This window comes from Lygodium microphyllum, chromosome 15, assembly GCF_053477565.2.
Source record: "Lygodium microphyllum isolate KBCC chromosome 15, Lygodium_microphyllum_v1.1.10, whole genome shotgun sequence".
Lineage (NCBI taxonomy): Eukaryota > Viridiplantae > Streptophyta > Polypodiopsida > Schizaeales > Lygodiaceae > Lygodium > Lygodium microphyllum.
This window is the reverse complement of record NC_141149.1, coordinates 29,100,224-29,122,146: the sequence shown is the minus strand read 5'-3', so window position 1 is coordinate 29,122,146 and position 21,923 is coordinate 29,100,224. Positions and strand designations below refer to the sequence as shown.

General features: G+C 43.0%; 1 protein-coding gene across 2 annotated transcripts in view; it reads left to right on the top strand.

Annotated features, from left to right (window-relative positions):
- LOC148024383 (uncharacterized) overlaps window positions 1-21,923 on the top strand; it is a 72,362-nt gene that overhangs the window by 31,665 nt on the left and 18,774 nt on the right. The window contains exons 4-8 of one of the 2 annotated variants that reach the window (XR_015693301.1): window positions 2,215-2,427; window positions 2,536-2,621; window positions 3,798-3,879; window positions 4,297-4,390; window positions 4,542-4,634. Coding sequence is in view for 1 of the 2 variants with exons in the window: in XM_087694029.1 (XP_087550155.1) it covers window positions 2,215-2,427; window positions 2,536-2,621; window positions 4,297-4,390; window positions 4,542-4,634 (486 nt within the window). In the remaining variant the exon portion in view is untranslated. Of the gene's footprint in view, window positions 1-2,214; window positions 2,428-2,535; window positions 2,622-3,797; window positions 3,880-4,296; window positions 4,391-4,541; window positions 4,635-21,923 lie in introns of those variants that run through there. The other variant, XM_087694029.1, reaches the window with a different exon arrangement.

Here is a 21,923-nt window from a genome sequence, read left to right as displayed (position 1 = left end):
ATGCTTCCTCATTAGTAGGCATAGGAGTTGGTGCCGATAAGCCACTTCCTCCTCCTCTTGTGAATCCCCCTCTCATCTTAGCTCGAGAATCTCATGCGTGATGTTTTGAGGGATCTGTTAGCTAGTCATCACCTGGACAGGGAGGGCCACGTGGCAGGCAGGCACCACATGGCAGGCAGGCAGTCAAGTGCCACATGGCAGCAGTTGACTGCATTAATTGTAGCCGACCTGGATTTTTCTGGCCATTATTTTCAGCCTATTTATAGACTTTGTTTTCAGCAGCCTCAGTCAGTTATGTCCCTCAAATTTCAGGCTACAGACCGTAGAGATTGCCCTCAGGGCTGATAGAGACCAAGATCTTCAAGGTGGAGACATACACAGATATTCTTTTTGCACCCATGTATAATTCTGCATCCTTATACCGCATTCTTCAATGCAGATTTTTTGTGTTTCACTGTTTCTTTCTCTTTCTATCTTCTCTCTCTATTCACTCTTTGTCTTGATCATTCACTTCCACATTGCTTCACTCTAAGAGGATCTCCTTGCAGGGCAACTTGCCCCCCGTCTTGGAAAGATGTTGGAGAAGCCGGGTTGCACCACTTGTATAGCGCTTCCCGCAATACTTGCACGTCCAATGGTGGGAGTTGGACTTCTTTGTGTCCCTCTCCACATGGATTGCATGCAAATTGAAGGCCTCGTGCTTCTCACAAGTCATGGTGTGGGTGCCAATGACGGAGGCCCGGGGGAAAGCGAGATGCTTGAGTCTTGACTCTTCAAACTTGAAAGTTGAAAGAGAGGGAGAGGGTTGGGGTAAAGTTGAAAGAGCATGAGTGAGAGAGAGCGGATGGGAGAGGCTTGAGGCTTGAGCCTTGATAGGGTGTGGGAAAGAGGAGAGAGTGAGAGGCTAGAGCTTTACAAATCACAAATCAATTTAAGATCCAAGAGAAGGAGATGAGAATGGCAAATGCTTGCTGAATTGGTGTGGAAGCATGGAGTAGAGGAGCACCTTTTGTAGATGAGAGAAGGGCCAAACAGTCAAAGAGGGCTTCCAGCTGGATGGAATCCAAGGGGGGTTGGGGGAGGAGTGCATAGCTGGAAAAGGGGGTGAGCTGAGGTATCCAAGGCTTCCCACCCCCCTCAAAAGTGCCGCACAAGACACATGTAGGTGGAACGCCGGGAGACACGGCTGAGGCAGTGGCCAAAGAGGACCCTTTTTTCGTACAAAACCGTATGGATACATATAATACCGTACGGTACGAATCTTACGGTACAATCAATATCGTATGACATATGAAGACAACTATGGTTTATACTGGGTCTCTAGGAGGAGGTCTAGGAGTCAAAGACTCTACAGGTGTGTTAGGAGCAAGGAGAATGCTAGGCTTAGATGGCACTTGAAACTAACCTTCCTTTCGGGGGAAAGGTGGTAATGATCTGATTTTACACTAATTACAGCAATAATAAAATTCACATAAACTGAAAATGCAACATTGCCACCTAAACTTGGACAATGGACAGCATGTTGCCCCAAAACTGGCACCCATTTGCGGTATTTCTTCATCTTTTATTGCAAATTGGATGGTAGTTCTATGGAACTTAACATGTGCAAGGCTGAGTCATCTACCTCGTCGTGTTTTCAATCCAACATGCTGTCAGATTTCTTTTAACAACCTCATAGGAGAATGCATCAAACTTCAGCATCATCATTTCCGATAATTTGTCAGAGGTTCTGTAACCTGACCAAAGGCTCTAGTAGCTCCTTTGTACTGTTGCTGATTACACAAAATATCATGTTAAAGGCACATCACATTAAACTAAAGCAGAACTGTAAGTGTGGCATTAACCCTACTGGAGTGGGTGGCTTCAATTAAAAAGACACAAGAAAGTGACCAGCATCCAACCTGAAATAATGAAAGAACTGTGAGATTAGCTTTCGTCCTTGTTAAGTTGGCATTGTCTTCATATATCCTGCACACATTTCAGAGCTTCTGACCTTAGTGTTTACATGTCGTTGCACAATAATGACAATATATGGAAGATTTTCAGAGTATCCGTCTATGACATTTACTCTCTCTCTCTCTCTCTCTCTCGGTAGATTCGAACTCTTGAGATACTGTTTTCAAAATTCAGGACTCTGTGCACATGAATTTGAGTTACTCTATTCTTGTTTACTCAACACAATTCGATGATTTAGCAAATGTCTGACACTTTCAGGTGCGATTTCACATACTATCAGAGTATGAGTTAAGCCAGAGAGGTTCTGGAAGATACGCATCTGATTTGCATCTCAATCTGCAACAGTTGTCTAAATCACTTTTGAGCCTATTTAGCATGTACGATTTGAAAACTTGTGGAAAGATGGAGAATGAAGCTGAGTTTAGAGCCTATTATGTGCTATTGAACCTTGGCAGCCTAAGTCAACATCAGGTACATTGCCCATTTGGAAGATAGCAAATCTATGAAAGACTGCAAAGTTGTAATTTGTTGTTCAAATAGTGCTCAATTAGGCTGACAAAGCACGATTTGATACTGTAGACAGAATCCTTGTCAATTTGGTTTCGTGTATGCCCAGCAGCTATCATGAAAACTCCAGAGCTAAAGTTTGCAAGGAGAGTGCTCAGGTATTGTCAGAAAATACAGAACTATTCTCTGTGCTGAGCTAGTGGACATCTGATTTTTAATCTTATCTGAGATGCTAGTGCCTTCATGTTGCAAAAAATATATTATTTTCATTGACTCTTCCTTTTTCTGTCAATACAATTAGCCTGCATAAAATGCAAGCTTCACAAGAGGCAGCTCAAACTACACAATGTTCAGTACTTTTGCTCAGTGGGTCTCAAATTTACATATTCTGGGGCTAAAACTGAGTTTAGGCCTCTGCTGTGCCAGGTTTTGTTTCTAGTTGGGGCACACTTCATCTGTGGGTTACTTTGGGACAAACATCAAACTTTGCTTTTAGCTTTTGGAGTGCTCATTGTTTGACTGTACCATCTACGGTTGATAAGAAATTTGGCTTAGAGATGTGATAATGCCCTTTTCAACATTCTATGTACACTGATTCTCACTACCTCCTGTTTGATTGCAACATCTACATTTGATAAAAAAATTGGCATAGGGACATGAAATTGCCATTTTCAATATTCTATGTACACCAATTTTCATTACCTCTTAACTACAATGTGTTGGATTGTTGCAAAAGAAAACTTGAGTTTAGGGTGAATCAGCCTTAAAATCTGAGCTGGTATCAGGGCAAAAGCCCCAGATGGCCTGGGGGAGTTTTGCCCCACGAAATTGCTGAACTTGATGAGAGTTGGACAAAATGGAACCAGATTTATTACCTGTGTATGCTACATGTTATTATTTTTTCCTTCTGCAAGTTCCTGTTAGTGGAAGAGGGGAAAACACCTCAATATCAACTGCTGTCCATGGATTCACACATTTGAATTTTTCTGAACTGTTTCTCTCTTTCTGAATTGAGTGTTGCACCATGTGACTATTGCATACACAGTCTTGTACTGGTTAGGAACAAGATGTTTCCAAAAGACTGGTTGTACTTTTGTTACATTGTTATTAGGGGGAGATGCAAATTTAGAGGCTGAGACATTTGCTGGCAGTAATCACGGTTAGCTAAGCTGGGTGATTCCTGGTTTTGCGAGGTGCTTTGCCTTGAGGAAGTAGATCGGGGGGAGAAATTTTGGTCTTTTAAACTAGTACCGAATAATATCTGGATCCTTTGTTATTCTGGGCATGAAAATCAGGGTGAAAAATAAAAGAACCCCATGATTTTTATTTTGTAGAAAAGCGGGGTTGATCAAAGATAAAGAGTTTAGAAAATTCGGCAAATCTTATGAGAAAACCTATTTTTTGAGCAGTTTTCAGGTGAATTTCACGCAAAAAATATATAATATTGTATATATGTGCTATTTTTTGAGTCTTCAAGCCCAAAAGTTTAGCCCAACAACCAAGAAAACCTCAAAAAAATAGTCTTTGAGCTAAATTCGCCCCTAACTTTTACCTTGCATTGAAAATTAGTTAATGATTGTCTGTTGAAGTCAGCAAAAAAGTTGCCCATCTAGGGGTGTAAGTGGCTGTTGTAGGCTGTTCAAACAGTCTATTGGGATCACTTAGCACCATCAAATCAGTCATTGCAAATATTTGGAAGTTGGAACACACACAATTTACAGTAGTAGTCGCATTTGGTTCCTCTTGGGTATTTTTAGGATCAATTATCAGCTGCAAAGCAGATTAATTAGCGAAATGACTTGGTCAGTTTCTAAGTCCTGTATTGGCATACAGATGTTATCGACTGGGTAATTTCAAAAGTTTTTTCCAGATGGTACTTGATGCAACATTCTTGCAAGGCTGCCTCATGGAGCTGCATTTTAATGAGGTATAGGTTTCATATTTGAGCACTTTCCATATTGTGTTTTTATTTTTCGTTTTTTAAGGCTGACGTGATTGAGAAGTACAACAAGGTTGCTTTCTAGATGGTCTCAAACTTTTCATAATAGCTGATTCTGGTTCTTTTGTAATAATTACAGGTTCGCTTGAAAGCCTTAGCAGCTATCAATCAGGGAGGTTATAAACTTCACCCAATCCCACTTTCAAATATTGCAAAACTTTTGGCAATGAAGGTATGGTTGGTTTTTTTTTAGACATCTACTTGTGCGTTGAATTAAAGTAAAGTGAACTTTTAACCATTGACCTTAAGACCTTGGAGTGTATTTACATGTGAAACCATTTGTTGACCAGTTCAGATGTTCCATGTTGAACAATAAGTTTGGCAGGGACGGAGGGGGAAGGATAAAGGAGGGCAGCCAGGTAGCAGTTTGGATTGATTCAGATACCAAGGGATACTAGAATACTGCAGTAACTTAAGTCTTGAGTTTCATTGACGTTATTCACACAAGCTCAATGCTGACTTGAAGGCCTATAGATTGTGTTAGCCAATGTGACACCCATGAGTACACTTGGCATTGGTAGTTCGGTGGCAGCACACATTTCACTCCTGTAAAGGGAGGTTCTCCTTTAAAAGGCCGACTATCTAATAGAAGCTAGTGTATAACTACAGTCTTGTGTCGAATATTGTAAAATCCTCTCTCTCTCTCTTTCACACACACATTGCTAGTACGCTATCCCCGTCTCCTTGTCGGACAAGATGCAAAGATGACACACATTCCTACAGGCTGTGTTTTGTTGTGTGGCTGCTCTTTTCTAATATTGTAAAATCCTCTCTCTCTCTCTCTCTCACACACACACACATTGCTAGTACACTATCCCCGTCTCCTTGTCGGACAAGATGCCAAGATGACACAAATTCCTACAGGCTGTGTTTTGTTGTGTGGCTGCTCTTACTGGTGGTTACAGCCCTCAGGATCTGTCTTCAGTAGACATCTCTCTCTGATTACTCCCACAGCTTTGCCTTTGAGCCTCTTGTACATTTTTTCATTCATTTATCTCAGAGCTTTTTTTTTTTGTGTTTTGTGTTCTTATTTGAGTTATTGTGTTTTTAGTCATGTTTGTACATTTTGTGTTTTCCCTGTGCAAACCCCATCATCACTTCACACAGTGGACTGTGACTCCTTCTGACCACCTTCTTATCATTCTCTCTGTGTTTCCCCTGCCATGGCTTCAAGTCCATGATTGGCTATTAAGGCACCACCTGTTTAGATGCCCATCCTATCCTTTCTCCGGCTTTTGAAAAGCCGAATGGGACCAAGTAGTCATATTCAGGTAAAGGGCATGCCAAGCAGAAGAAAGGAAAGAAGAAATCAAAGAAATCAGATTCATCTTCCAACTTTGATAGAGATACAGAGTGGAAGCACAAAGGATATCCCAATTGTCCAAACTGTAGGAAGAGCTCATACCCCAGGGAGAAGTACTAGAAGAAATACCCTCCCTCTTCATCCAAGAGTGAAGGAAGAAGTGGCAACAAAGCCTCCATCTTCATCTACCTCTACTTCCACTATTACCACACTATCAACGATCTTCACATCCATCAATTGGAGGAGTCTTCTTTGGCTATCTTGACTTTGGAAAAGGCCTAGCTCATCCAGAGTGGTGCTTTCAGTCACATGACCTTACGAGGGTATTGGATCCAGGATGGATCACCTCCCACCCTACAGTACAGCCTGGATTGCCCTCATTTGGAGCTTAGCCAAGAGGAGCTGAACTGCATCATCAAGATGGACATTATTCAGCTATTCACAGCTAGGACATGGGTGACACCTACCAAGGATCTGGGGATGAATATCGCTTTCTACTAGAAGCATCTTCTATGCATATCTCCTGATGGCTTTGTTATTCATCTGGAATACGCAGATGCACACTTGTCTTGTGGTGTATGATGTGCCATTGGATAGCTCTGTACATCCTCACATCAGCTCTGGATCGAGATAGGTAGATACAGTGTAGACTTCCTCCCCTTGGAGGATAGGATTTGCTAGCTCTGTCAACTTGAGCCAGAGACAGAGGAACACTAAATATGTAGATGCCCAGTGTACTATGAGATCAAAGGATGCTTCCATTGTCTCTTTAGAGAGGGATTTGGGCTATTATCCAAGGTGACAGATTTCTTAGATCAGAGATGTCTCGGGCTCTTCCTACTAGAGCTACGCTGACATAAAAAGCCCCTCTTATGGACTTAGGAGCAAGCACATGGAGATGCACACCAACATACACTCATTGAGTCTCAACCACTCCCTCTACCATAGAGCCTCCATTGAATCAAGTGATGGCCCTTGTTCGGGGAGTCACCCTAGACACAACCATTGAGAGATGCAAAGTGTGTTGTCCATGCCCAGCCAGTCCACCCCTCCAAGAGGCATCATCTATAGATATAGAGGATACTACATCATCATTGAGGAATCATACCTTGTCGCTTCAGCCTCTCTATGCCATATAGACCCATGAGAGATATCTTGGAATGAGAGTACCCCCAGAGTAGCTCCACATTGTATCTGGTTTAGACATTGTTTTGTACTTATCAGCTATGTTTTGTTTATTCTACATTTAGTTAGTCATAGCATTAGAAGACTAACTATTGCAAGCACGTAATGCTCAACCGTCACGTCGCGCTGCTGTCCCCTCGCCCCAATTACGCACCATCCGACTGATGGCCCGTCCGATCGCGCCATCCGAGTGTTCGCTCGCTGTCCGATCGCTCGCCCCGCCCCGACTATTTGGCCACCCGCCCCGACTGATCGTGGCCGTCCCAGCACTGTTCGTGCCTCCCAGTGCTGTTCGTGCGCCCTCACCCCAACGTTGTGTAACAGCTGCCTGTGTGCCGTTTCCCCCTCCTACCTGGCTGTCCCCCTGGTTGGCCGTTTCCCCCCCTCCCCCTTCCCCGCCGCCGCCGCACCCCCCCCCCCCCCCCTTTTTTTTCCCCCCTCCCCTCCAGTTGCTCCCTCCCCCTGCAGCAACTCCCCATTCAGCAGCACAGCAGTGCGATAGGTAGGTTCTCCCAGAAGGAACGAGCAATGGAAACCTTTGGTCAGACGCCGGCTTACTCACCGAGTGCCCCCCCAGTCGAACACCTTGCGCGTAGTCCTCTCTGAGGAGCAGCTCTTAGCCGTCTGAGCCAAGGAGCTGGAGCTAATGGAAACATCAATTTATGGTCAGGTAGTAGGACATTCCCCAGCTAGGGCCTAGCTTCGGGACTGGCTCCACTCCACGCTGAGCATCGGCACGACCCAGATCATGGAGGCGGTCCTATTGGGCCAAGGGATCTTCATGGTCCGCCTCAGTTCGGCAGACGCAGCTTGCGAGCTACTCGCCAGTTCACCATATGCATCCACGAAGGGGGTCATATACATGGTCCCTTGGTACAATGGCTTCACTGTGGAGGCGTTTGCACTCCACAACAGGTTTCTTCGGCACCCTGTCACCCTCTTCTCCGGCCTGGCGATTGAGTACCGCCAGTTGGTGGAAGACTTTGGGAGGCTCTTCGGCACTGTCCTTCCCGCGTCCTTCGCGGATGCAGTGACAGTAGAAGGGGTCCCAAAGGTACGGGTGGCAGTGAAGGAGGTCAAGAATATCCCACAGTTCCTAGAGATTGAGGCAGGCGGGCATTCCTTTAGGCAACAGGTCATTGTGACTGGGCAACCAGGGCAGTGCTTGCGTTGCCAGGACTTTGGGCATTAGGCAGCAGTTTGTACACGGTTTGGAGCCAAGGCGGCTCCACCCACAGGTCCGCAGGTGGACGCTGACAGTTTCACAAGGGTCCAGAGGCGACAGAGGGGGGGCGTAGCCAGCCCCTCAGGCCTAGCCTCGTCAGCAAGGTGATGGCGGACAAGCGCCCCCCTTTTCGGCGGCAGAGTACTCCACAGCGCCCCCCCCCGCCCCCCGCCCGCCCCACCCGACAGGACCGATCCCCCCCATTTTCTCAACATGAACCACAGATTGCCTCGCCGGAGCCCCCACAAGCCCCTCACCCCCCCCTCCACTGACCTTGGCCCACAGCCCCCCCATGGCTACCATCCCCTCCCCACACCCACCATGCATCTCTAGCCATCCCACCATAGATCGATCCACTCCATCCCCATCACCCCCCCTACCGAGCACCCACCCCCCCCCCCCCCCCCCCCCGATCCGCACCTAGGGCAGGTGAGCCTCCCCAGACCCACTCCCCCTCCTCCCACAGGAGGTGATGAGCCACACACACCTACCTCCTTTGCACACCAGTAGTCCCCCCTGGTCCACACAGCCACCAGCTCATCTGCCCCTGCCACTCGCCATACTTTCCCGAGACAGGCACAGCTGCTGCCACAAGAGTTTTTTCGTTGTGGCCCATGGTCTTACCTGCGAGTTGCGGAGCGCGGAGTGTTCCCACTACTTCTAGAGGTGGGGATCTTCGTGGTTTGTAAGTCAAGGAGGGGCAAGGTCCACCTACTTGCACCACCGGATGGACCAAACTACGCTTTCTTTTTTCAGTCATCTTTCTCAGAAGAGTGGACGACTATACAGATTGAGGAGGAATTGAAGAGTCAGGTGGCAGATCACACCTCCGAGTGGATGGGAGATAAAGAACTAGCATTGTTCGCACAACAGTGGCCAGGTTGCATGATGGACATTAACTGGTGGGCTGGTGCCGACGTCCCGCATTTGAGCATTATCTTTTGAGCCCCCCCACAGTGGGGAGCGCCGAGGGACGTGATCGAGTGGCCCCCGGCACAGGCGGCCCGCTTCTACCAGTGTACAGATTTGCGGTTTTCAGCATGGCTAATAGATGCATTGATAGTACCACCTGGAGCATCTATCATCCCTATGGTCCGGCTGAGGGCCACCATGGGGGATTGGAGCTCACCATCCAGACCGGCGGCAAAACGTACCTGCATGCTTCTCAGTCCCTCTTCCTCATCTGCAGCTTCCACACGTAAGAGATGCCTGTTTGGTCAATCATAGGTTTCCCCATGAGCCTACATCTTGCATCTTGGAACGTGAACAGTCTCCACTACAGTGGGGCATGTGGCTCAAGGAAGCTGATTGTCCGGCAGGGGCTGCAGCCTGCCCTCGCCGGACGGATAGACATCTTGCTACTGCAAGAGCACAAGCTCACCCTCGCCCAGGCTTAGCGGGTTGGAAAGGTACTGCCGGGCAGCTCGCATACTTATTGGGAGCAAGCCATAGGTGCCCATGGTAGGAGCGGAGGCGTATGCACCTCTATTGGCCTGAGTCTCACCACTTGTGTACGAGACCACGGGACGATAATGGCAGGAAGGGCTCTATGGATCAGACTGGATATTGGGGACTTGTGTATTGGAGTCCTCAATGTCTATCCCCATACGGAGGTTAGGGCACGCAACCACCAATTCACATGCAAGCAGATTACCTTGATCCTTGCGAGCAAAGGCTCGTGGGTGGGCAGCCAAAAGAAGAGGCTATTTGCTATCGTGAAGAATATCTAACAGCCAGCAAGGGACTCTTTTAGGCTGCTGAATTTCAGCCCTTGTATGCTCCAATTGATCCAAAATATGGGACTGCTCTTCATACAAGGTATCATGATGCTGTTGTAGCTGTAAATCAGGTTGAATAGACTGCTGTAATGTATCCATAGATGGTGGAAATGAAGGCTGAGAAGAAGGATCAGCCATGGAACCATTTTGAAAAAGCAGTAGTTAGCTATCAAAGATGTGTGAAGCATCGATAGTACGCTGTTTTTGCTAGTCCAGCAAGGGGTGAGAAGTATTTTCAGCATGCTGACCATAACCTTGCTTGTAGAGGGTTGATAAAGATGGTGCCCTTTACTTTCATGACTATATCCAATAAATATGCAATGAATAGCCTTATCATCCAGCTTATGCCTTTTCTGAGAAGGCACACAAGTATACGGCAATGATCCGAAAGTCCTCATATGAGAGAGAGAAGGATTTAACCCAATCCACACCTCATAAGGAGTGATGGTGCGTAAAGCTCTTGTGGGACACCAATTCAAAACATAAGCGGCACATAGAATAGCATCGAACCAAAAGAAATTAGGTAAATTATTACTCTTTCAGCATGCATCTTTCCATCTCCATGAATAACCTACTTTTCCACTCCACTACTCCATTTTGTTGTGGGAAGTAAGGAACAGTGCATTGATGATGAATTCCTCGAGATGCAAGATACTCCGAAAACTATTTGCAAAGATATTCACTCCCCCTATCGGAGCGAAGGGTCTAAATGCGAAAGCCGCTTTGGTTTTCCACCAAACCAATAAATGTCTTGAAGCAAGAGAAACCTTTAGACTTAGATTTCAGCCCATATACCCAAGTAAATCGGGATTTATCATCCATGAAGGTGGCAAAATATAAAAATCCACCAATGGATTTGGTCCATATAGGACCACAAACATCATTGTGAAGGAGATGCAAAATAGATGGCGAATGAACATGAGAATTCTTAAGAAAGGAGAATTGATGCATCTTACCAAGTAAACAACCTTCACAAATGTGATTTGATGACAAGTGAATCTTTGGAAGATCTTTGACCGAATCCTCTAATTGGAGCTTCATCAATGCTTGATAGTTTATGTGACCAAGCCTCTGATGCCATAAATGTGTATCATGAAAACATTACTTTGTTAATAAATCACAGTCGATAGGATTTTCAGGAAGTTGCTGATCATAAGTATCAAGACAATAGAGACCTTTAGTGAGGGTGCTCGTCAAGACAATGGAAGAAGAAATCTAATCATCATATACCACACATCGGGGGCCATAAAAAATGATGCAAAACCTAGAAGTAGCAATGGCTGAAATGGAGATAAGATTCTTCTTGATGCCGGATACATAGAGAACATCGTGCAATGTCAAAGGAGTGCCCAAGATGAAAACAACCTGCACATATCCAACGCCTAAAACTGCATAAGAGGCATTGTTAGCACACATAACTACACCCCCCTTAGGTACATCAGAGAGGGATGAAAATAATATTCTGCAAGAGGTGATGTGCTTAGATGCACCACTATCGAAATACCAAGTAGAAGCCGCATCAATAATAAAAAAACAAGTATCATGAATAAAAGGATTATACTGACATTGAATGAAAAAGGTATAATCCTTAAACTAAGAATAGTTCGCAGTTTCATGTGTAAGAGCAAGACCGGACTCCTTCTTCTTCTCTAATGTAATGCACTTACGACAATTAGTGATGTCATGCCCTGTCTTTCGGCAATAACTACACCTCTTAGCTTTGTTGACTAGATACCCTTGGAGGGATTGAAAGAGGATGGGCCACCATGGAAGGGTGTCTTCAATGTAGAAGGGGTGGAGAAAAAAGGATGACCAGCATGAAAGTTTGCTATTTTTTGACCAACAACCTTGTTTTTTAGCTGGTGGAAAAGGCCTGTTCGGTTGCCATGGTAGCATTGCGTTTGAGACGGCTTTGCTCCTCCTGTAACAAAAGAGACACAAGTTGACCGAAGCTATAGGTAACTTGGTTGCCCATAGTTACCAACCGCAAGGTGGTAGCAAAACCTTGACATGATTCCGGTAGACCATTAAGAGTGATGGAAACAAGCTGGTTATCAGAAATTTCTTTATCAATATTTGATAATTGCTCAATAAGATCTTTGATACCGGTGAGATAGGCATCCATATTACCTCCTTCTTCCATGCAGATGTCTTCCAATTGCTTATGTAGGTAAGCAACGCGTACTTCATTGTGCACTTGATATAATGATGCAAGCTTTTCCCATGCTTCCTTGGATGTCTTGCATGATCGGATGTGTGGAATAATGGCTTTGTTCACAAATAAAGCAATTAGGACGCGTACTCGGGCATGATGGCCATCCCATCAAATCTGATCTTGAGTGGCATGCATTTCGAAGAAGAAGATAATTGAACATCATGAGAGCCACCTCGCGTTTGTTGTGGAAGCGGGAGGTTATGCGAGTGTTGGAGAGATTGGCCTTTGCTGGGTGCCATTAGCAATATGCCATAGATTCTTCGCAACAAGAACATGTCGCATCATGTAACCCCACAATGGGTAATTGGTGCCATCAAACTTGTTGTCGGCGCCAAGCATGCCCAACAAATCATTATTATTGCTGGCCATGGGTGATGATCAGCAATAAAATAATATTTTCCAAGTGAGAAAATAGATGCCCAAACAATAATAAATCACTAGTAGAAGATATGCTGCCCACCTCAATGAAGTCGAATAATATAAAGAATACTAAATTCTCTTGCTGTTTTTTCTGTTGAGGAGAGAGAAGAATATGCTGAAAATAATTAATTTCAGAAATAAATATTACCTGATTAAGGCAGTGATCAGCAATATGCTGAAATTGGAGATTAATGGCTGGAAATGCTTGAATAATGCAGACAGCAGTAGAATGTACTGAAAGTTCGCTCAATAATACACCAAAATGTTCAAATTTGTCTTCAATGATAGGAAAGAACAGGGTCAGCAGCTGAATAATTTGATTTTGGAGCATGTCAAGGGCCAAGAAAATGAATAGAGGCAAAAGCCCCAAATTTTGGGTGCCTCAATGGTGAAATTGGGCAAAAGCCCCAAAATCTACTCGAAAAATGAAGAGAATTTGAAGAAATTGGGTAAATTTTTTACCCAAATATTGTCGAATTCCACGCTAGAAGGTTAATTGAGCCTCAATATTGATGATTGATGAATTTAAGAAACGCCCCAAATTTGCTGAAGAAGTTGGGGTGAAATTGAGCTCGAATGACAAAAAGCCCCAAACTTTGAAGAGAAATTTGATCATTTTTGTAAAACATTTGCCCGAAAAATGTCGAATGTTGCACCCATTGATGAATTCTATCTCAATGTCGATGAAGAATGCCGAATTCTCAAAAAGCCCCAATTTTGGCGATAAAATTGGAGTGAAATTTTGTCAATTTGTTGAAAAACCCCAAATTTGTTGATGACATCATCTCAAACTCCTCAATTTGGTGTTGAATTTCGTGAATTTGATGGAATTTAGAGCAAATTGGATGAGTTTGGTAAAACCCCCAAATTTGTGCTTGAGAGGGATAGCTAGTGTGAATAGTGGCCTATCAGTTGAAAAATGAAGGAAAGAAATGATTGTTTTTATTCAAAACGATTTTTGAAATGTTGAGGGTGTTAGGGAGCAAGATGCCTTCAATTAAAAAAACTTGTTGACCAACAATAGATAGGCAGTCGAATTATTGGTGTCATGGCAACGTGTTCATCTCGGCAGGAGGGGCAGGCGGTGACAATTGGCTACAGGCAAAATGGACTGTCGGCGCGACCAGCGTCCCAGGCCACGGGTTGGCATGTGTTGATAGGCAACAACTAGTAGATCAGGTGGGCGAAGGCGGCAGACACGTCATATAGCACTAATAGAACTGTGAAGCAACCAGATCAATGTTACAACTATTGGCCCATGCAGCACTATTGGGGAGCTATGGCACCAACAAACAACAATTCCAAGAAGCCTAGGTGGGTATGGGGTATCAGCATACCAAAACGTGGTAGAGCTAGGTATTGTAGATGGCAGAATTGTTTGACGAAGAAAGAAGAGACTGAATGGCAGTGACAATGGTAGAAATGGTGACACTCAATAGCATCCAACTCCTGCTCCATAACCTTCCTCAAATGTTGTTACTACGAAGCCTTCTTCACGAAGGTGAGCTCCCTATCCTGTATGGTATTGAAGTCAAAAAACGGCAGTATAGCTTCAAAGTGAACACGACAGTAGAGAGAGAGTATGTGTGGTCACCACTCAACACTTGATAGATTGAAAAGTAAGATACCAAGTACAAAGTACAACCCTTAGACTTTAGGATTGTGTGACTTAAAGTGCCTTCACACATAGATGTGTGTAATGTGCAGTAAGTGACCAAAATGTGTAACATAAATACATAGATGAAAAATAATGTGACAGGGGGAAAAAACCTCTCTTACGTAGAGTGAAAAGTGCCCCAGTGTCCTACATGTGGATCAGTAATACTCTTGTGTGAGCCTAGGCATGACCCAACAAACCCCCCTGGAGTGATAAGTGATCATTATACAAGGATCGTCCACCAAAGGAAATAAAATTTAAAGCATTGTGAAATGCTTCAAATTTGCCACGAGAAAGAGCTTTGGTGAAGATGTCTACCACATTGTTGTTGGTAGGACAATACACAAGGCTAATATCCCTTGCATGTAGCCGCTCTTGGACAAAGTGATAATGTATCTCAATGCGTGCAAAATATTGGGTTCCGTGCCACTGCAATGGCACTCTAATTGTCACTAAACAAAGGAGTAGGCTCCGTGAGAGATACATCAAGATCAGCCAACAAACATCTCAGCCATACACATTCAACTATAGTAGTGAAAGTTGCCTTGTATTTAGCTTTACAAGACGATGTGGCAACAGTGGATTGTTTCTTGCTAAGCCAAGAAATGCAAGAAGAGCCAAGAAAGAAACAATTTCGACTTGTAGAGTGACAATAATCAAAATCTCCAGTTCAATCGAAATCATTGTAAGCATGTAACTGCAACAGCCCCCCCTTGGCATCACAGCTTGCCACTGTGACACGCTTGGGCTATGCATATATCTGCTCAAGGCTGAAACTGCAAACTGAATATCTAGTCTTGTGTTGCATAAATAAATAAAGTATCCAATTGTTGGAGCATATGTATGAATGTCAAACATATCACTATCATCATGCAAAGACAACTCAAGTCCAGTCTCCATTGGTGTGCTTACTGGCTTGCAATCCTGGAAGCCAAATCTCTGGAGTTAACCAATATATTTGGATTGTGACAATCCAATGTCTCTAGTATCATGAATAAACTGAATGCCCAAATAGTAATGCAAAGGCCCCAAATCTGACATTTCAAAAGTTTGCTACAAATTTTTCTTAAATGCTGAAATTTGATTGGTATGCGTCCCTATGAGTAGAAAATTATCCACATAAAGACAAATGACCAACAAGGATCCCCCGTCTTTGCATATGTAAAGAGTAGACTTTGATGGGCTATTAATGAACCCTTTGCTAAGTAAGAAGGCATCAATTTTGGCATACCAAGCTCGTGGAGCTTCTTCAAACCATACAAAGCCTTTTTCAGCTTACATATCAAGTGTTTCGATCCTTTAACTGCAAAACCCATGGACTGCTGAACATACACTTCTTTCTAAAGTTCCCCATATAAAAATGTAGTTTTAATGTCAAGCTGGTGCACAATCCAACCATAATGGGCAGCCAATGCAACCATACACCTGATCGTAGTCATGCGAGATGTAGGAGCAAATGTGTCCTCATAATCAATACCTTTCTTTTGTGCATAGCCTTTTGCCACAAGCCTCACCTTGTACTTATCAATGGATCCATCTGCTTTTTGTTTTAGCTTATAGACCCATTTAGTACCAATGGCTTTCTTTCCAACAAGCAATGTAACTAAATCCCATGTTTGATTTTTCATGATAGAATCATATTCAACTTGCATTGTTGCCATTCAATGCACACACTATTGTGCATCCTCAAAAGAATCAGGTTCATTATCATCAAGTGTATTTGCTGCCATAACAAATTCCATACCATGAGCATGATCATGCAAACGTATTTGTCTTCGAGTACGACCAGCAAGAGGAGCATCCAGATGACTATATTGTAGAGTCTGCAAGTACCATCTATTAACCTTTTGATTATGTACATGCTTTTGATAAACCTATTGTCCAATATCTTGCTGAATATTCAGATCAGCCACAGGCTGAATTTTTGCATTAGTTAATGGAGCAACTTGATGAACATCTTGTTCATTTAATGAAGCTCGAGCTGTATCACCAAAAGAAATAGGCAACAGCCCTTCAAACACATCTTTTGCAGCATGATATGTGTCATAACCAGCAAGAGATAATTCTGATTTTTAATCAAAAATCACATCTCTATTGACGAAAACTTTCTTGGAAATAGGATCATACAATCCATACCCTTTGCTTTCACTACTGTAAATATGTATTCGATAGCCTTATTGTCCAACTTTTTTCTCAATGCCTTGGAAATATAAGCATATGCAAGATACCCAAAAGTATGAAAGTGACCAACTGAAGGTTTACAACTGTTCCAAGCCTCAAAAGGCATTGTATTTTTCAATGCTTTAGTAGGGCACCTATTCAAAACATGACAAGCACACATAACTAATTCCATCCAAAATACATGTGGCAATTTCTTAGCCTTCAACATACATCTGGCCATCTCTGAGTGACCGATTATTCCTTTCTGCAACCCCATTCTGTTGTGGAGTATATGTAGTAGTAAATTGATGTGCAATACCTTTTTTGCTTCGAAAAATTATTCAGCAAGGCATATATTCCCCCCCTCAGTTTAAACGGAAAGTCTTAATTTGACAACCAAAAATGCATCATACACTTCTGACTTTTTGACCAATGAATAAACCCAACAAAAACATGTAAAGTCATCAATGAAGGTGACAAAGTAATAACATTCACCTAATGACTTTGTCTGCATGAGTCCACATACATCTAAATGCACAATCTGCAACCTAGCCATAGCTCTAAAAGCAACATCACAAGAGAAAGAAAACTAATACATTTTTCCCAAAATGCATCACACTGAGTACGTTGCATAAGCATCAAACTGCTTTAATTCACATGCTCTATATAAGCATGCCATAACTCTGCTTGTGACATAGCAAGAGTAGGAGTAGATTCCAAACAAACTGATTGATCAACTGAGTTAGCATCTAACTCATAAAGTCCATGACATAATGTGCCAGTGAGTACTAAAGTCAAGAATTCCTTATTTCTGACCATGCATTTACCTTACCATAATCAAAAGTAACTTGCATTCCACATTTTGCTAAAAAGAAATGGACAACAAATTCTACTTTATCCCTAGCACATATAAAGCATCCTGCAAATGGATAATAGAGTCACCAATGGCTTTCAAAACAATCCCTCCAATACCTTTAATAAGATAAGATGCATTGTTGGCACATTGCACTAACTTGCCAGGAGCTGTAACAACAAAAGTAAACAAATCCTTGTGGAATAAGCAACATTGTCAAGAAACCAAGTACTAGCATCCTCTGTAGAGCTAAATGCTCTGTTTACCCAAGAAGCATTATAACTGCAAGTATAAAAACAGTAGTCAAGGTTAATGACGAACAACACAGACTTTGTAGCAATAGCAGTACAAGGTGCATCTAAAACTAACATCCCAGACTCTTTTTTCTCCTTGGCAATTCATTTCTTGCATTCTATGACATAATGACTTGGCTTTTTACAATATAATGGCACTTGCCCTTCTTGGCTCATGTGCCTCCCTGCTTCTTGTTATTCTGTGAAGTTCCAAAACTCTGCTGAGCATTCTTGGGCTGATTGCCCTTCCCCTTCTGTTTGCCATAAAAGCTTGTTCAAAAGCTACAACATCCACTCCACTATTCTTCCTTGTTTGTTCTTCTTGCAGCAATAGGCTAACCAACTGAAGAAAAATAAGTGGCTACGTAGAAACCTGCATTGTAAGATTCAACGTTGTATGAAATGCCAAATAAGAAAGTGGGAAAGAGTTCAAAGTCATAGAAATCATCTAAGCATCAGAATAATACTCATCTACATTAATCAACTACTCGCGCAAGTCCTAAATTTTATTAAGGTGATCTTGCATAGCATCACCTTCTTCCATCTTCACAGTTTCAAGATCCTTCAAAAAAGAAATGCGAGCATCATTTTTTCCAACGAACATATGCTCAAGTATAAGCCATGCTACTCATGAAGTAGCAGTAGAATGGATATGCGGGATTATTGACCACTAAACTGCCAATGCAATAAGTGACAATGCTTGGGTATCCCTAGTGTCCCAAGCCTTCTGTGCAGCTGTTCTTTGGGGTGGTATCCCTAGTGTCCCAAGCCTTTTGTGCAGCTATCCTTTGGGGTGGTGGCTGAGCGGCAACTTGTCTACATCTTGCTCCTTGTTGAGAGGTTGTAGTTGCACCCTCTTGCCTTTGGTCACAACCTCCTTGTGGAGGAGTTGCAAGAGCCAAATCACTAAGACGTACTTCTTCCCCCTTGACATAATCCCAAAGATTTTTTGCAACAAGCATATTCTTCATCATCAAGGACCACAAAGAATAGAGTTGCCATCCAATCTATCCTCTTTTGATACATAAGTGAAGACACCACCCTGTCCTTGAGCTGCTATGATAGATGTCACTCAATCAAATGCACAAGAGCAATAACAAAAGCTGACTGACTGAGAAATCTTCAAATTTCTAGAAATTACAGCAAATGCCAAGCTGTAATCAACTAAATCGTGTCACACTTGGCCACTACTGCCTCAGTGTGCTGAAATTTTTCAGATTTCAATAAGCAACATGCTGCCCAATGCAATAAAAGTGCTCAGCAGCACTTAAAACACAAAACCCCCAAAATTTGACTGTCCAATATGCGTAATTTCAGTCAATTTTTGAATGAAGCCACAATACATGTGCCAATGACTGCCAAAGATACAAAAGCCCCAAATTTGTTGACCCAGTGTGCCTGAAAATTTCTGCAATTTGTGCACTGAAGCACTTGCTAAAGCAAAAATTGACCTATCCTTGCAAAAGCCCTTTCCTTTGGCTCTGGAATTCTGAATAAAATAATGAAATATACCTGTGGCAGCTGCTGACATGGCAGCCTGGGACTGTTCTGCAGATTAGGGTTTCTGACAGTGACTGCAAAAACATGCTGACGTGGCAGTCAGCGGCGCTGGCTGAGAAAGCTGCACAGGAACCAGGGCAACAGGAGTGGGACTGAGCTGGCGCATGGCAGAGCAGCTAGTGGCATCAGAAACAAGGCGGCCTTGCTGATGTGGCATAGGGTAGGTGACGAACTGAGTAGACGGGAGCAGACAGGAGCTGATGGCTGTTTCTCAGCTGATGGGACTGTGCAAGCTGAAGGTGGCAGCAAATTCACAGGTCATGAGACATGTGACTGGACTACTCTAATACCATTTGTTGAAGTCAAAGAACAGCAGTACAACTTCAGAGTGAACAAGACAATGTTGAATCTCAGCTGGGGATGCGCAGTAGTTCGAGGAGGAGTGAGCCTGAGAGTTGCAGCTCGAGTCAAAGAGAGAGAGTGAAAGTCCGATTAGATTTGAGTGTACCAACAATGTGTTGGTACACAAAGAATAAAATGTATTTATACTTAGGGCATATAAAGGTGCATTCACATGTACAACTGAATAATGTGTGTGTGTACTATATACGGAGGTCAAACGGGCCTTTATCCCAACAACCTCCCACTTAAAGGTCCGAAGTGAACCTCTAACCAACTCCCACTAGTCGTATGCAATGCTCATGTTGAGCTTTGCTTAGACTTTTAGTGAGAACATCTGCAGGGTTGTCCCATGTTTTGATCTTGGTCAATGTGATTAGACCATCTTCTAGAATCTGTCTGATAAAGTGATATCGCACATCTATATGCTTTGTGCATGAATGATACATGGCATTCTTAGCCAGATACACAACACTCTGGCTATCACATCCCAAAACTGCAGTACCCATAGACATGCCGAGATCCTCTGCAAGTCTGCTCAACCATATAGCTTCCTTAGAAGCTTCAGTAGCTGATATGTATTCAGCTTCAGTAGTACTCAGTGCGACAATGTTCTGCAACCTGGAACACCAAGAAACGGCCCCATCAGCAAACTGTAAAGACATACCCGCTAGTGGACCTATGAGTGTCTAAGTCACTTGCCATGTCTGCACCACAATAACCCATAGCAAATACACTTTCTTTGTGTACCCTTTAGGTATCAAAGAATACACTTGACAGCCTCCCAATGTGCTTTGCCAAGGTTTGACATAAACCTACTAACAACTCCCATTGCATGAGTAATGTCTGGATGAGTAGCAACCATACTATACATAAGTGAGCCACAAGCTGATTAATAAGGGACTCCCTTCATAGCATTTGCTTCCACGTCATCTTTTGGGTTGTTGGCTTTACTAAGCTTAAGATGAGGAGGTAAGGGTACCCCAAAAGGCTTAGCTTCAGCCATGTTAAATATGTCCAATATCTTTTCAATGTACTTTTCTTAAGATAAAAACAACAATTTCTACATTCTATCTCTGCAAATCCTCATGCCCAAAATATGCTCTACATTCCCCAAATCTTTCATGAAGAAGGCTGATTTCAGCTGATTTTTGAGAGCATCCAAGCTAGTCTTTCTTTTTCCAGCTACCAACATATCATCCACATACAAAACAAGTATGATGGGGTTACCATCTGTATCATTTTTCATGTACAACAATGACCTGCATGGTTGCATGTAAACCCATGAGATAGCGTAAAAGTATCAAACTTTTTGTACCACTGCCGTGGTGCTTCCTTCAGCCCATACAGGCTACGTTTTAGTTTACACACCATTTGTTCTTTTCCAGGAACTACAAACCCCTCAGGTTGTTTCATGTAAATTTCCTCATCAATGTCACAATGCATGAAAGTTGTTTTTACATCCATTTGGTACAGCTCTAAGTCCAATACAATAGTGAGAGCAAAAAGCACACGTAGAGTGGTCATCTTCACAATAGGTGAGAAGACCTCTTGGAAGTCAATCCCTTCCTTCTATGCATACCCTTTAGCAACCAGTCTTGCCTTGTACTTGGATTTCCCATCAACTGTCTTTACTTTGTACACCCATTTGTTTGAAAGAGGCTTCCTTCCTTTGGGCAATGACACAAGATCCCAAGTATCATTTGCATATAGAGATTTAACCTCTTCCTGCATAGCTGGCTCCCACTTACTGTTGAATTCGCATGACTTGGCCTCTTTGTATGTAAGAGGCTCACCATCATCTGTAAGCATCACATAATGCAAGGAGGGGTCAAACCTATGTGGTTGCCTTCTTATGCATGTAGACTTGCGTACCCAATGATCAACATTTTCAGGAATTGGGTCTACATCTGGAGATATGTTATTTTCAGCATTTATTGGTTACTGTAGGTCATTTTCAGTATGCTGTTCATACTATACAGCACCTTCATTTTCATTACCAGCACCTACATTTTCATAATCAACAAGTCTATCTTGTTGTCCATGACCTCCTTGTGCTCCTATTTGCTGTCCATCATCATCTATCTCAAAAATAATCGGCTGATCATCAGTTTCAGCCTGTGGTACAGCACCATGAGGCTCATTTTTTGAAGTAATAGGTGGTTGCAAATTCTGAAATTTGACCTTTTTCATATCTTCATTAGAGGCTAAAGTACCTTTCAACAATTTTATCTCATTAAACACAACATTACGGCTATGAATAATTTTCTTGGACTGAGATAATCACACTCTATAGCCAAATTCACCCTCATCACCATAGCCCATGAAGATACCTTTGGTGGATTTTGGGTCAAGTTTGTTCCTTAGCTCATCTCGAACATGTACAAAAGCATCACAGTCAAATATGTGTAAATGGTTATATGAAGCCGATTTACCAAACCAAACCTTCTCAAGGATGCCATTAGTTAAGGAC